The 14639-nt window shown below is 46.2% G+C and overlaps 1 protein-coding gene across 3 annotated transcripts in view; it reads right to left on the reverse strand.

The window, feature by feature from the left end:
- PWWP2A (PWWP domain containing 2A) overlaps positions 1-6101 on the reverse strand; it is a 28810-nt gene extending 22709 nt beyond the window's left edge. For all 3 annotated transcript variants that reach the window (XM_073649893.1, XM_073649892.1, XM_073649891.1), the window contains exon 1: positions 3363-6101. In XM_073649893.1, the coding sequence (XP_073505994.1) occupies positions 3363-6034 (2672 nt within the window). In that variant the 5' untranslated portion in view covers positions 6035-6101. The remainder of the gene's footprint in view (positions 1-3362) is intronic.
- Positions 6102-14639: the final 8538 nt, after the last annotated feature.

The following is a 14639-nucleotide window of genomic DNA, read 5'->3' on the forward strand; positions in this document are numbered from 1 at the left end:
CAAGTAAAGGTAGGAGCCGGGAATGAGGCGACTTACTAAACGTCACTGTCTTCTCCCTCACCAGCTCAGCTAGATTGACAGGTCTCTCCTCATACATAGAAAGGGATCCCCAAATTATATAGTATCTACAGTATGGGGCGCGCACGATAACAGTTTATCTATATACATTTTGCAGCCGATTTTGCCTTTAAATTGCAGTGTAGACAGGACACTCGGCAGGGTGGGGCGGGGGTCCGTGCTGCAATTTGGGAGTAGAATTTGCTATGGAATATATTTTGAAAAATGGTTGTGTGCTACAAATGTTGGATATTGCGCATTTTAGGGCAGAAATCCATGTCAAATCCAATGAGGATGATAAAGGGGGTAATTCTTGCGCAGATATACTGCAGCACATCGGCGGCAGAAATCTGCGTTGGCCTTGGATTTTGGCTGCAGAAATACATCTCAGATTTTAATGATGACATATGAGCAGAAGTAACTTGTTTTCACCGTAGTTGGAGGGGTTAAGTGTCGCTATAATGGCGTATTCACATGTCCTTACAAGTTGGTCCGAGATCGAATCACAATGCACGCGCGGACTGGCCGCGGTTTTCCCAACCTGAGCGGTCACGCCTGAGTCGGGAGACCCGCGGCTAGGCCATGCATTGGGGTCCGTGTTGGGGCCGATTTGTACAGACGTCTCAATGTGCCCTAAAGGGACTGTCAGCAGGATTTAACATCCCAAACTTTCTCAAAGACAAGTCCAGCAATACCTTTACATGGTCGATCCTCCTTATTGAAAAATCGGTGTGAATTGACATGCAAATGAGGCTGAAGATCTATTTGTAGATCTGAAGCCTCTGTCACCCCAGCTCTACTCTCCACCTAGCACTGGCTCCTCCTGCTTGACAACTTCTTTGTCTGAAGCCAGAGAAGGCGGCACTGGGTAGAGAATAGAGCTGGAGTGACAGGGGCTTCAGATCTACCATAGCTCTTCGGTCTCATTTGCATATCTATTCAAATTCTGATTTCTCAAACACGGGGGAATGGACTGGCCATGTCAAGGTATTGTTGGACTTGTCTATGAAATAGTTACATGCACATATAAATAGTTTGGGGGGAGTGGGGGTGAAATCCTGATGACAAATACCCTTTAAGATATCTTTCCAAAATGCAGGCGGAAAAATCTTCAGGTTATAAAAATAAATAACTACAGAGCCACAAAAGGCTGGATAAAAAAATTGTGCAGAAATTGACGTGCAGTGTGAACATGTCAAATGTTTCTGTACATTTAACCCTTTGCAAGGCATCAGGTCAAATTTCATAATTTTTTTTTCCGATGGAATTACTGTGCTGTTGGTCGCAGATCGTACAGTAAGGCGTCTGAAATATCACTGGTGTTATGGGTATAGGGATGTACCCAAATTCATGTTAAATAAAGCTACATGACAACCATAGACCGACGGCAGCATGTCCCACAAACCGCGCAGGATCTCTCACACGTCACTAGGCGTGCCCAGAGTAAATATGGATTCCCGATGCCGCCCAGCCACAAAGCAAAGCCTTTCAGACCCCATTGTAGGTTATTTATTAAAGGAGTCGTCCCCTGTCAAAAACCTTTTTCCAATAGTCTCAGTTACCTGTAAAAAAAAACAAAAAAAAAAAAAACAAATGGACATTTACTTCCTCTCCCCAGCTCCGGGTCTGACTCTGCACCATTGCTCAGGTCTGACCACATCAGAAACATGTCAACAGCGCTGCAGTCAATCACAGAGCTCCGTAGGCAGTACAATATGCTGAGCTCGGTGATTGGCTGCAGTTCTGTCGACGTGACATCGTCACTGCAGCGAGACCGGTTGAGCGGCGTAAATTCAGCCCTGGACCAAAGAAGGGTAAGTAAAGGTCAAGTTTTTTATCTCTGCTCCTCCACTGAGAACATATGTATGCCAAATGTGCATGGGAGGAGGGTGGAAGTTGGGAGAAATAGCTGTCGACTAAAATGACCCTCTAACGGCTATCTAAAAGCTGGATTAAAATATAGCATATTAGGCGCCAATTTTTAACCTTAAAAGGGAACCTGTCAAGTCCCAAAACGGTGTTAACCTGCAAGTTAATAGCTGTACGGCTGCCTCAGTAAAAGAAGCTCGCTCGATATAGAGTGACTGACAGCCAGCTCTATACTGGCTGTCAGTCAGTGCCGGGCACACTTACAGCCGTTGCTCACTAGGTACTGTGCGCAGTCTGAAGCCGCACCATTCGAGCCTCTATGACTGAAAGCTGGAGGTGGTCGGAAGGAATAAAGTTAATTTCCTCAAGGCAGCCAGGCTTTCAGTACAGCAGCCACACGGATTAAGAACGCTATTAACCTGCAGATTAACCCCATATCTCCAGGTTAATAGGGTTTTTTGACATGACAGGTTCCCTTTCAATTTGTCAAAAATCTGTGCACATAGAAGAAAAAAACAAAACAAAACAAAAAAAAGCTACTTCCCAAAGTTTGTGGATGAGATAAATGGAGGCCGTCATATCCCCAAATGCAATTAACCTGCAGATTTAGGTGCAGGTTAATGCTGCCCGGCCACCTAACTTAAAGCCCGGCTACCGGGGGAGAAATTAACTGCCGGCTTTCAGTCAGAGGCGTGCACGGTGAGGCTACAGTCACTGCACATTGTCTAAGCACACTCCAGGATTTTGATTGACAGGTCACACTACACGGATGTGCTTCAGAGGTACTTGTCAATCAAAGTGCTTACAGCCAGTGTTCACAATGCTGTGAGTGGGGTGTAGCAGCTCCGGACATGCCTCTATGACTGAAAGCCGGCGGCTCTCTATGACTGAAAGCCGGAGGCTCCGAGGAGGAATAATGTTCATTCTCTGTCCGTAGCCGAACATTCAGTAAGGCGGCCAGGGAGCAATGTAAGTAATTCTATTAAACTGAAAATTAACTCTATATCTGCAAGATAATGGCATCTGGGGACAAGACAGGTTCCCTTTAAGTCAAAACTTTACTGCTACTATAAAATGCTGCGGATTTTAGTTGTGGAAAATATGTACATAAAATCCGAACCCATGAACAACTTGTAAAGCTAGGCCTAAGGGCATGTTCTCACAGGACAGATCGGGTGGATTTATTTAATTAAGCATAATTTGACAACTGTGAATTCCTTAAGAGGTCAAATTACACTGCAGATTTTCTCCGCAGGTCTTACAAAATGCTAGAATTTTATTACACAGCCAATTTTTCAACAGGAAAATCTGCCACTTATCCAAACCGTGTGAGCATACCCCAAGACTGTAGGATTTGAAAATAACCTTAATGATAACGTCAGGCACTAAAAAACAAAACACAAAAAAGGTAAAATGGTCATTTCTCCTTTCCGTACCTTTTCGACAGATCCATTAGAACCCCTGAGAAGATTCTGTCTCCGTGGCGGAAGGAAACCACCATTGCATCCTGAATTATGTGATCGAGCGTAACCTGAACTTCAGAACCAGGAATGAGATTGATTCCCCCAGTAACCAGAGCCTCTGCGGCGGGCGGCAGCTCTTGATGCGGGTCAGGATTGTCCATACATGTATCTACATCTGCCCTAACAGAGGAAAGCGTGGGCTCCTCCGGGAGGTCTTTAGTCTGTACAATATCAGCAGGCGCCGTTGACGCCTCATCGTCTTCTTCCTGTACATGGGCATCAGCGTTAGAAGAGTCCGCCATGGCCGTTTTAGTTTCCCTATAAAATGGATCATAATCAACGTCTTGAGAATAATAGGCAGAACTAGTTTCTACGTTCGGCTCAGTTTCCAAATGACCGGATTGAGAGTCCAGCTCTTTTTCCATAGATGTTAGCTCGGAGCTTATCCCGCTGTCCATTGGAGACACGGCGTCCTCCAGCGTCTGCTCCTCGCTAGGAGAATGGACGTCCTCGGGGACAGAATCAGACATGATTAGTTGCACAGATTCCTGTTCAGGTGACTGATCTGACTGACACTCAAGAGATACATCGTGACTCTCCGGACTGTCAAGTTTCACCACCAGGGCCGGCTGTAAGAAAAGCTCAACTTCCGTACATTGCCTGGATTCACCGAGAACTCCATCATTTTCTACAACATTTTCTAATTGAACTCTCTCTTGAAATGATTTAGGAACAGATCCATTGTCACAGTCAAAGTCTTCGTAAGGGACTGAATTAGGCATTACATCCACCCATTTGGGAACAATGTTGTCGGCAATCTCCGGGTCAACTTCTTCTTCTACAGTACACACCTTGGACTCGACCATCTCAAGCTCAAGCACAGCAGCCTCGGGCTCAACCGAGGACTCTGCCTTGACGGTCTCAGACTCTACCATGCCCAGTTTGGACACGGCAGCCTCAGACTCGACCATCTCCGGCTCAAAGACAGCAGCCCTGAACTCGACCACCTCCGGCTGGGCCACGGCAGCCTCGGATTCGACCACCTCCGGCTGGGCCACGGCAGCCTCGGATTCGACCACCTCCGGCTGGGCCACGGCAGCCTCGGATTCGACCACCTCCGGCTGGGCCACGGCAGCCTCGGATTCGACCACCTCCGGCTGGGCCACGGCAGCCTCGGATTCGACCACCTCCGGCTGGGTCACGGCAGCCTCGGATTCGACCACCTCCGGCTGGGCCACGGCAGCCTCGGATTCGACCACCTCCGGCTGGGCCACGGCAGCCTCGGATTCGACCATCGCCGGCTCAAACTCAACCATCTCCGGCTCAAACGCAGCAGTCTCAAACTCGACCATCTCCGGCTCAAACGCAGCAGTCTCAAACTCGACCATCTCTGGCTCAAACGCAGCAGTCTCAAACTCGACCATCTCTGGCTCAAACGCAGCAGTCTCAAACTCGACCATCTCTGGCTCAAACGCAGCAGTCTCAAACTCGACCATCTCCGGCTCAAACGCAGCAGTCTCAAACTCGACCATGACAGCCTCAGATGTAACCATCTCCAGCTCGGACTCGACTAGCTCCGGCTCAAACAAAGCAGTCTCAGATGTGGCCATCTCTGGCTCAAACACAGCAGTCTCAAACTCGACAATCTCCGGCTCAAACACAGCAGTCTCGGACTCTACCATCTCGGGCTCAGCCATGACAGTCTTAGATTTAACCATCTCCAGTTCGGACAAGGCAGCCTCGGACTCTACCATCTCCAACTCTGACACGGCAGCCTTAGATTTAACCATCTCCAACTCGGACAAGGCAGCCTCGGACTCGACCATCTCCACCTCAGACGTGGCCACAAGCAGGCCAGAAGCCTCAGACACAACAAATTTTGGGTTCGACACGGAAGTCTCAGACACGATCATCTCCATCTCGGACATGACCAGCCCGGAGGCCTCGGACACAACCAGCTCATCACTTAAGTCCATCATCGGCATTATCGGACCATCCGGCTTCAGCGAAGGGTCTTGTTCCTGTAAGAACACATCAGGAGCCGGATCGGTTTCCATCCCTGACAGCGGATCTTGCACGTCCGCCACCTCCACCGGGTCGGTGGTGTTGATGGGATCAGGGGGGGCAGATACCTGCATTTGTAGGGGGGCAACGTCCTCAGGAGGTTCTCGCATTGATGCAAACGTCTCGTGAAGTGATTCTTGGAAGGCGGCTACCTGTGGAGGGTCCGGCGCGGCCAGGACGGGCTCAGGAGCACACTGCAATGGTCCTGATGTGACCTGAGGATGGGGGGAGGATGCACAGAGCAGATGCACCGGCTCAGGGGCTGCTCCTCCATGACAGGGGGCAGGAGGGGAGTTACAGTCTGTCGCCATTTGCATAGGTTCCTCTTCTCCCAGCACTGAGGGCCCCAGGGCAGCAGGGAGCCCCTCCACTTCACTTTCCCAATGAGGCCCTATACACTCCGGCTGCTTCTCAGTGTCGGGTAGCCGCAGCTCTGTCCCTCCATTACCGGCCTCTTCTACCACATCACCGTGCAGCTCCGTACTGACACGGTGCGGCCTATCATCTCCAGAAATCGGCTCGCTGTCTGGCTCGGCTTCTCCTCCCTCCCCCGAACCAGGCGCACCAGCAGCGGCCGCCATTTTCTCTTTCGCGTCTAACACCCCCCTCCTTCTCCTCCTCCTTCTTCCAGAGAGACTGACATAAAAACCCGCCCCCCTGCTACTAATATCAGCAAGTGATTGGCCGAATCGCCCATCAATCAAACGGTATCAAAGCAGCAGCACTTCCCATTGGCCAGTTCCCGAGCTACCTTTCCCAAGGTAAAAAAGAAAGCTGGCCGCCGATTGGTTCATGAGATAATATCCCGTACAGCTCATTGGCTGATAGCGGTGTCAATCTTTAGAGACACGTTGTGCTTATTGGTCGACTTAGAAGTCAATCAAATTTCTAGCCTTTTTGGTCTTGTTGCTAGGCAGCAAGCCAACCGCTATTACCAGTAATGCAGCAGATGGAGGCAGCATGGCCTTGGTGTTTTTATGAGGCGGTGTCATGGCTGCAATGTTCTGCTGCTTGTATGATAAAAATAATAATGTACAATTCTAATAAAATGTTATAAACAGTAAATAAAAGGCACATAATCATCTTTCCCATCCCCCGCTCCATCTGTGCCATGGTCCCCATGGATCTCATGGTGCCATGTTGGCCGTACTCACACGGCAGAGATTGGTTGGGTACCGTTGCACGTGGCGGGAAAACATCTGTAGCCATATGCATCTTTTACCAAAAAGTGTCCGAAAACCCCTTTAAATATAGTAAATATCTAAAAAACCCATGAAATTATATGTTTACACCACTCCATCCGACGCTCGGCATTGTGCTTGGTGATGTAAGGCTCGGATGCAGCTGCTCGGCCATGAAGATCGAGTCCCGATGTACAGTTTTTGTGCTGATGTTAAAGGGATTGTCCGGCCTTAGGTTACAGGTCTGCAGTCCCTCTATGTGAATCCTCACATTGCGCGCACTCTCAGGATTCTCCGGCACCTATGAGATTTGCATGCATTCGGTCACATACCGACTAGACGTGTGCGGCCTCGCTCAATGCAAGTGTAGTGAGCGAGGCCGGACACGTCTAGTCGGAATGTGGCCGGAAGTATGCAAATTACATACTTGTGGTCGCACAGGAAAATCCTCGCAGTGAGGATTTACATAGAGTGACTGTAGACATGTAACTTTGGCCGGACAACAAAATATGGGTCCATCGTGGTCTGAAATTAAAAACAAAAACATTCTCACCTACCGGACCACCGCCGATACTCCACACTATTGCTCTTGTCCTCCATCGGACTGCAGCCACTTATTAGTTGCATTAGTCACATGGCTTCCGACTCAGAAAAAAAAGCAAGGAGGCCATATCTTCCTTCTCAGACTACGCGTGGTACGTGACGTCACCGCTACGACTACTGATTTGCTGCAGCGGTCCCATGGCACCTCTTTCCCACTGGGAACACGGGCTGCAGAACTAAGGAATGGCAGGTGAGTATATGCATTTTTTTTTTATTTTCAGACCACCAGGGACCCTTTTGCAAAATAAAAAAAAGGGATGGACAACTCCTTTAAGCCCTTAACCCCTTCACGACCTTGGGATTTTCCGTTTTCATTTTTTGCTCTCCTTCTTCCCAGAGCCATAACTTTTTTATTTTTCCATCAATATGGCCGTGTGAGGGCTTGTTTATTGCGGGACGAGTTGTACTTTTGAACGACACCATTGATTTTACCATATAGTGTATTGAAAAACGGGAAAAAAAATTCCAAGTGCGCTGAAATTGCAAAAAAAAGTGCAATTCCACAATTGTTTTTTTACCAAGCTCACTAAATACTAAAACTGATCTGCCATTATAATTCTCCAGGTTATTACGAGATCGCATATATCAAACATGTATAGGTTCTTTTTGATTTAAGTGGTGAAAAAAAATCCAAAGTTTGTAAAAAAAAAAAAAAAAGGTGCCATTTTCAGAGACCCGCAGCGTCTTCATTTTTCGGGATCTTGGGCTAGATGAGGGCTTATTTTTTGCGCCCTGAGCTGACGTTTTTATTGATACCATTTTGGGGTAGATACAATGTTTTGATCACCTGTTATTGTATTTTATTACAATATTGCAGCGATCAAAAAACTGTAATTCTTTTTTTTTCTTGCTACATCGTTTACTGATCAGATTAATTTACTTTATATTTGATAGATCGGGCGATTCTGAAAGGAGCGATACCAAATATGTGTATTTTTTTTATTGTTTTATTTTGAATGGGGCGACAGGGGGGTGATTTGAACTTTTATATTTTTAAATTTTTTTAAATATTTTTAAAAACATTTTTTCTCTACTTTTTACTTGCTTCAATAGTCTCCATGGGAGACTAGAAGCTACGATCATCTGTGCTACACATAGCAGGGCTTCCTGCTATGCGTAGCAAAAATCATCACCTCCTATGAACGCCAACCACTGGCCGGTGTTCATAGGAGATCTGCAGCGAAAAGCACGGGGGGTCTCCTGCAGACCCCCCGTTGTCATGTCAACCCATCGGCGCCCCGTGATCATGTGACAGGGGCTCCAAAGGGCGGGATTTGTGACGTGCTTCCGGAGCGATTGCGTTAAATTCCGCTGTCAGAGATTGACAATGGCATTTACTATGTTAGGGGCAAATGACAGCTGATCAAATGAACTGCCATGTGCCAGAAAAGATTCGGGCTCAGCTAAGGAGCCTGCATCAAATGCCAAGACACGACCTATGACGTATCTATACGTCATAGGTCATGAAGGGGATCAGGCAATCTTTTGTTTTTGCGCTTTCATTTTTTTCTTCCCCCTTCTTCCAACAGCCAGAACTTTCTTTTATCTTTCCGTCGACGTTGCCTTATCAGCGCTTGTGGGGTTTTTTTGGGACAAATTTTATTTTTGAATGTCACCATTCACTTTACCATATGTGCTGGAAAAAAAAAAAGGGAAAACAAAATTACAAATGCAGAAAAATTGTGAAAAAAACTGCAATTATACCATTGTCTTAAAGGGGTTCTCCATTACTTGGACAAACACTTCCCAATTATTATATGTAAAATTACCCCTATGTAAAATAAAAGCAGCCTCTAGGCACCTCCGATATTGGTGTTGGGTCTCCCAGACCCCTGCAGCCAATCAGTGGCCGCTAATGGGCAGCTTCACTCTCACTTCCTTCAGGCGAACCTGACATCCAGAGGAGGTGAGAGGGCAGCAGTTCTGACTTTTTCCGGATGTCAGTTTCATCCAAAAATGAGAGTGAAGCGTCCCATTAGTATGACAGAACAATGTCATATGAAACCCAGGAGACCCGGCTACAACATCGCTGGATCAGCGCCAGTACCATTCATGAATATAGGCTACTTTTATTTTACATGAGGGAATATAGTAACTGAGAAGTGGTTGCCCTAGTAGTGGACAACCCCTTTAATTTTTTTAATATTTTAGCAATTGAAAAAATACTTTAGAACATTATAAAAAAAAATTCTTTTTGTCGCCTTTTTCTGAAATCCATAACTTTTATATTTCTCCATTGATGGAGTTGTGTGAGGATGTGTTTTTTTTACATTTTTATTGATACCATTTTGGGGTACGTATGTTTTGATCACATATTATTACATTTTTGGGAGGAAGTTCTGTGATTAAAAAAAATGCCAATTCTTGGGTTTTGATTTTTTTTTCTTCCGCCATCTACTTATTTTTTTAGATCTGATTAGTCTTGACAATACCAAATATGTTAATTTTCATTATTATTTTTTTGTGTCATTTTATTACTCTGTGTGCAGAACTATTAGGCTATTTGTATTTTTGATGATTAATTTTATTATTGAACAACTACAGTGCTGTCGGTCAATCCAAAAGGTTAATATACCTGAAACTTGCAGACTATTAATGTGCAGGATTATTATACAACTAAATAAAAAACGTAAATTTTTCCTTCTCAATTGTTTATTATCATCTGTTAAAGCAAGAATAATAACCAAACAGATAAAAATCTACAAAAATACATTTCTGACATTTCCCCAAAAATATCTGTGACAATATAGCAGCCCTTCTTTTCAGTAACAGTCATAAGCTCCATCCATGGAGTCTGTCAGTTTCTTAATCTGTTGACGATTAACTTTTTGGGCCGCACCAACCATGGCCTCCCAGACACCGATCAGAGAGGGGACTGTTCTCCTTCACCGTAAATATCCCATATAAGAAGAGCCCACAAGTTCTCCGTAGGGTTTAGGTCTGGTGAGGAAGGGGGCTGGGTCATTATTCTTCCATCTTTAAGGCCTTTCCTGGCTCAAAACAGTGGAGACTTCGATGCTGCGATGGAGCATTGTCCTGCAGAAAAATCATAGTTTTCTTGAAAAATGCTGACTTTTTCTTGTACCTCTACTGGAAGAAAGAGTCTTCTAGAGACTGGCAGTAGGTTAGGGAGTTGATTTTGAGTCCATCTTTAACTCGAAAAAGGTCCTACTAGCTCATCTCTCATAATCCCACCCCTGAACAGTATCCCACCTCTTTCTTGCTCGTGTTTAAGTGGAGTTGGAGGCTTGTGACCATTACTGATCCAGCCACGGGCCCATACATCTGCTCTGTCAATAGTCGCTGTCATCCCATCAGTCCATGAAACCTTTGAAGAATCGGTCTTCAGATATTTCTTGGTCCAGCCTTGACGTTTCACCTTCTGTGTCTTGTTCAGTGATGGTCGGGTTTCGCCTTCCTTACTTCGGCCGTGTCTCTGAGCATCGAACACCTTGTACTTCTGGGCCTCCAGGGAGGTTGCAGTTCTGGAATATGACCGCACTGGAGTATAATGGCTTCCTGGTGGTTTCACGTTTGATTCTTCGCATATGTTCTCAACCTGTTTTTTGAGACCCTGTTGACTATTTGCAACAAAACTTTGGATGATTCTGTGATTGCCCCAATATCTTAGCAATTTCAGGAGTGCTGCTCCATCTGTAAACTGGTAACAATTTTTGACTTTTCCGAGTCAGTTAAATCTCTTATTTGGCCCATTTTGTCTGAGGAAAACAAGCTGCCTAATAATTCTGCACACCTTGATAAAGGGTGTTGTATCCTTAGGCCTCACCCCCCTCATTACACAAATGCACATCACCTGATCTGCTTCATCCAATCAGCATTCATGTTCATACAGCTTGGACTTGGAAAATCTGCCTAAAAATGATGATATGGTCAAAATACTCACTTGCCTAATAATTCTGCACATAATATATTTACATTTGGGAAATAAGGGTGTGATCTAAACTTTTATATATATTTATTTTTTATATTTTTAAAAATATATTTTAATGTATTTCTCGCACTTTTCGTTAGTCCTCTTAGAGGACTTGAACCTGTGATCACTTGATTGCCTTTACAATACACTGCAATACTACAGTATTGTAGTGCATTATAAAATTTCTGGACTCCCATGATGCTAAGCTAAAGGCTAGGGCTTCCTAGGAAAATTACAATGGCAGAAACAGAGGCCTTCTGAAGATCCCCGGATGCCATTGTAAGCCGTCAGCATCACATCAGGAGCCGTTGAGCTCCGAATTGATTGAGGCTATCCATGGCAGAAGCAACTCTTGGATCCGCTTGATATAGTGATAGCATGCAGCCTGTCACAATGTGACGGCTTGAAGTAAGGGAGAGGGGCCTACAACTGTCCCTGGAACTGGGAGGTACTCTTGATGGTAGAGACGCCTGGGTCTCCGACCTTACTGTGCTCCTGTTAAAGCCTAATCTATCCCCTCCACCACCCCATGAGGGATGGGACAGAAATGTAAGGGAAACCAGACACAAAGACAGGGATTACTGAAACCACTATCATATAAAGACACTCACCAAAAATAGGGAGGAGGTAATGAAAGGGAGGAATAAACAAACTATAAAGGAATAAGGACAAGGAAATAAACACTCACGCTGCTACTGCACACAGATCACTACAACTACTACTCCAGACTACACAGCTCAACTCTTTCCTGGAAGAAGATTATTTCACCGGCAAGGAAGAAACACCCAGAGCCAGTATATATATGGAGAGAAAATGATAAAGCAGTTGAAGCTGAGAACAACCACTCTGTATGGTCTCAGCCAGCATGCAAAGAGTCCTTAAGCCTTTCAGCACTGAAGGAAAGGGGATCCATTTAAAAAAGGACAAGAATCACACCGTCTCTAAAGAGGACCTACGATTCATTACCCAACGTGACCTTCTAACTCCAGGTCTCCCGGAGAGACGTGACACCCTCGTGACACAGCTGCTGGATATGTACGACGTCCATCACTTAGGAGTTAAAGAATATTCAATTGATCGAGAAGCATATACTGAATGGACCGCCCATGTGTAGGGTCCTATGAGTAAAGGAGACAATGTGAAAATACCCATTGGATGAATGTCATCAGAACACGCTAATTTGGTCCAGTGTGGTCTTACCTCTCCAAAGTCACAAAAAGTGTGTAAGGATATGCAATATTGTGTAGCTGTAAGGAGATGGACATACTACCCACGTTCCCCCTTGAAGACATGACTGCTGTTATGATGTGTAATGTGTATTGGGACATGCATTAGCAGTGATATTGCTGTATTCCACCTGACAATAGGGAGAGTTAGGGTTAATGTTTGGGACTAACCCAGAGTGGGAATGGATAAGTTGCAGGGACTGAGACAGTTTACTGTAAGGGAAACAGATAGGGCCCAGCATGTACCAAAAGTAGACCTATGGTCTGAATAGTGAGCTGAGCCGCATGACGTGGGTGTCCCTGACGTGAGTGGTGACCGAGACAGTGGATATGGAGATCCAGAGTGGAGGAAGGAAAGTGACCGAAAGGCAGAGTGATGCAGTGGAGACCGGTCCTGGGACAGGACGCCTAGCAATTTGGCCCCGAGTTTACAACTCAGAGAGGTAATGGGCCACGATGGAACAGAAAAAGCGATACGAAGAGAGTGCCCCAGGTGGGAGTTCCAAGGTGTCAGCAAGCGGAAAAGCTAAGAATCTGCTATAGTGGCAAACTAGTTCCCTAAGAGGAAATAAGGAAGCGGAACAACTGGTTGAAGTCTAGGACTCTCACTTACTGGACTGTAGTTGGATTGTGGTGAAGACAGAGAAACTTGAGGGAGAAACAAGTACGGTTAGAAGACGTAGAGACACTGTGTGTGAAGATGCTCTGTATTGTAGATGAAACGTTCATGAAGTTATGCACCCACTATCTATTGTACATAGTTCCCACCAAGTTAATGTTAAGTAAAAGACTGTTTATTTTTGCGTGGTGGTCTCCCTCATTGAACTTTACACCATCTGGTCCTGGCCAGCCAAAGTCACCGGCATCATGCAGCCTGCCAAGGCTTAGTGCCCCTGTAGACAAAGCCCACACACCCAGCCAGGACCCCCATCTTCATGTAGCGTGCCGAGACATGGAAGACGAGAACCTCACCCACGGCTACCACCCCGTGTCATTAAGTTTTGTTACGTTGGGCTGAGTGGTGACTTCCCCTTAGGTTGCCACCATGTTGCTGGAGACTACTGGGACCGTTGCCAGGGAAGGATCTATTGTGATATGACACATATGGTAGCAGTTCTTAGTAAAGACTGTTTACGTTTTGTGCCTGTCAGTCAGTACCATAAAGTTTATGTGGCTCTTTGAAGTCATAACCGTTAAGCTTGTGTGCCTTCTCGGAGAAATAGTAAAAGTTAATTTCAGTTTACAAACTTTCTCTGCAACATTTCTTCACGGCCACACCATGTTGTCTGCCACATCTGGTGTGACAATGCAACCCCAACAACCATTTGAAGCATCATTAGTTATTGCTTAAAGGGGTTGGCCACTACTTTTTTATTGAAGGGCCTAGCCTTAGGATCGGCCATCAATATCCTGCCGTTAAAGGCACCAACGGACGGAAGTTCTTGGATGCTGCCGGAACACAGCAGCTTCATCAAAATTATAGAGGCCGTGACCAGGTACTATAGGTCCAGCCCCTATTCATTTGAATAGGGGGTGAATCTGCAGTATCCGGACACTGACACTATATAAATGATGGCGCTGCTGTGTTACGGCACCATCCAAAAATTTCCGTCCGGAGCTGGTAACAGCTGGTGCCAGGTGTCACACCTATCAGATAATGATGGCCTATCCTAAGGATAAGTGACGCGCCCCCTGGGCCATGGGGGTACCCGGAGCCGGGCCTTGTAGATGCTGGGGGTTGTAGTCACTGTGGCGGCGACCCGGTCCGTGACCGAGGGCGGTCAAACCGGTGGCAGTCTATGTGTATAGGTTATATATAGTCCGACTACGCCACCTGTGGAATGCGGTTATTAGGAACCACCTCTGCGGAGCAGTCCACTGAAGCTGGTGATATGCGCAGCAAGTGTAGTATAACTCCCCACAGGAAGAGTATAGCTTCAGGGCAGCGCAGGTGAATGATGGTGGTTGTGCGGGGCATCTCAGTGCAGTGAGTGCTGGCGCGGTAAGAAACACGGAGACAAGATGATGCAGTCCCAAGGTCTTTACTCACGGTTATCAGTTTCCAAGTTACACTGCAGGTCATAACTTCCCGCGTCGTACTGTGCGTACTCAGTGAGGGGCTCAGTCCACCCTCAGGTATCTCCAGAGCACTTTTCAGGACCCCGTTCTGTGTACCTTTCTCTGGCCTCTCTCTTTGTACCTCACACCTAGCGGCACCTCTGTCCAGTGTCCTCGGGCCTTG

The sequence above is a fragment of the Phyllobates terribilis genome, unplaced genomic scaffold, assembly GCF_046119375.1.
Source record: "Phyllobates terribilis strain yellow unplaced genomic scaffold, ASM4611937v1 Scaffold_10__3_contigs__length_209671492, whole genome shotgun sequence".
Taxonomy (NCBI): Eukaryota; Metazoa; Chordata; class Amphibia; order Anura; family Dendrobatidae; genus Phyllobates; species Phyllobates terribilis.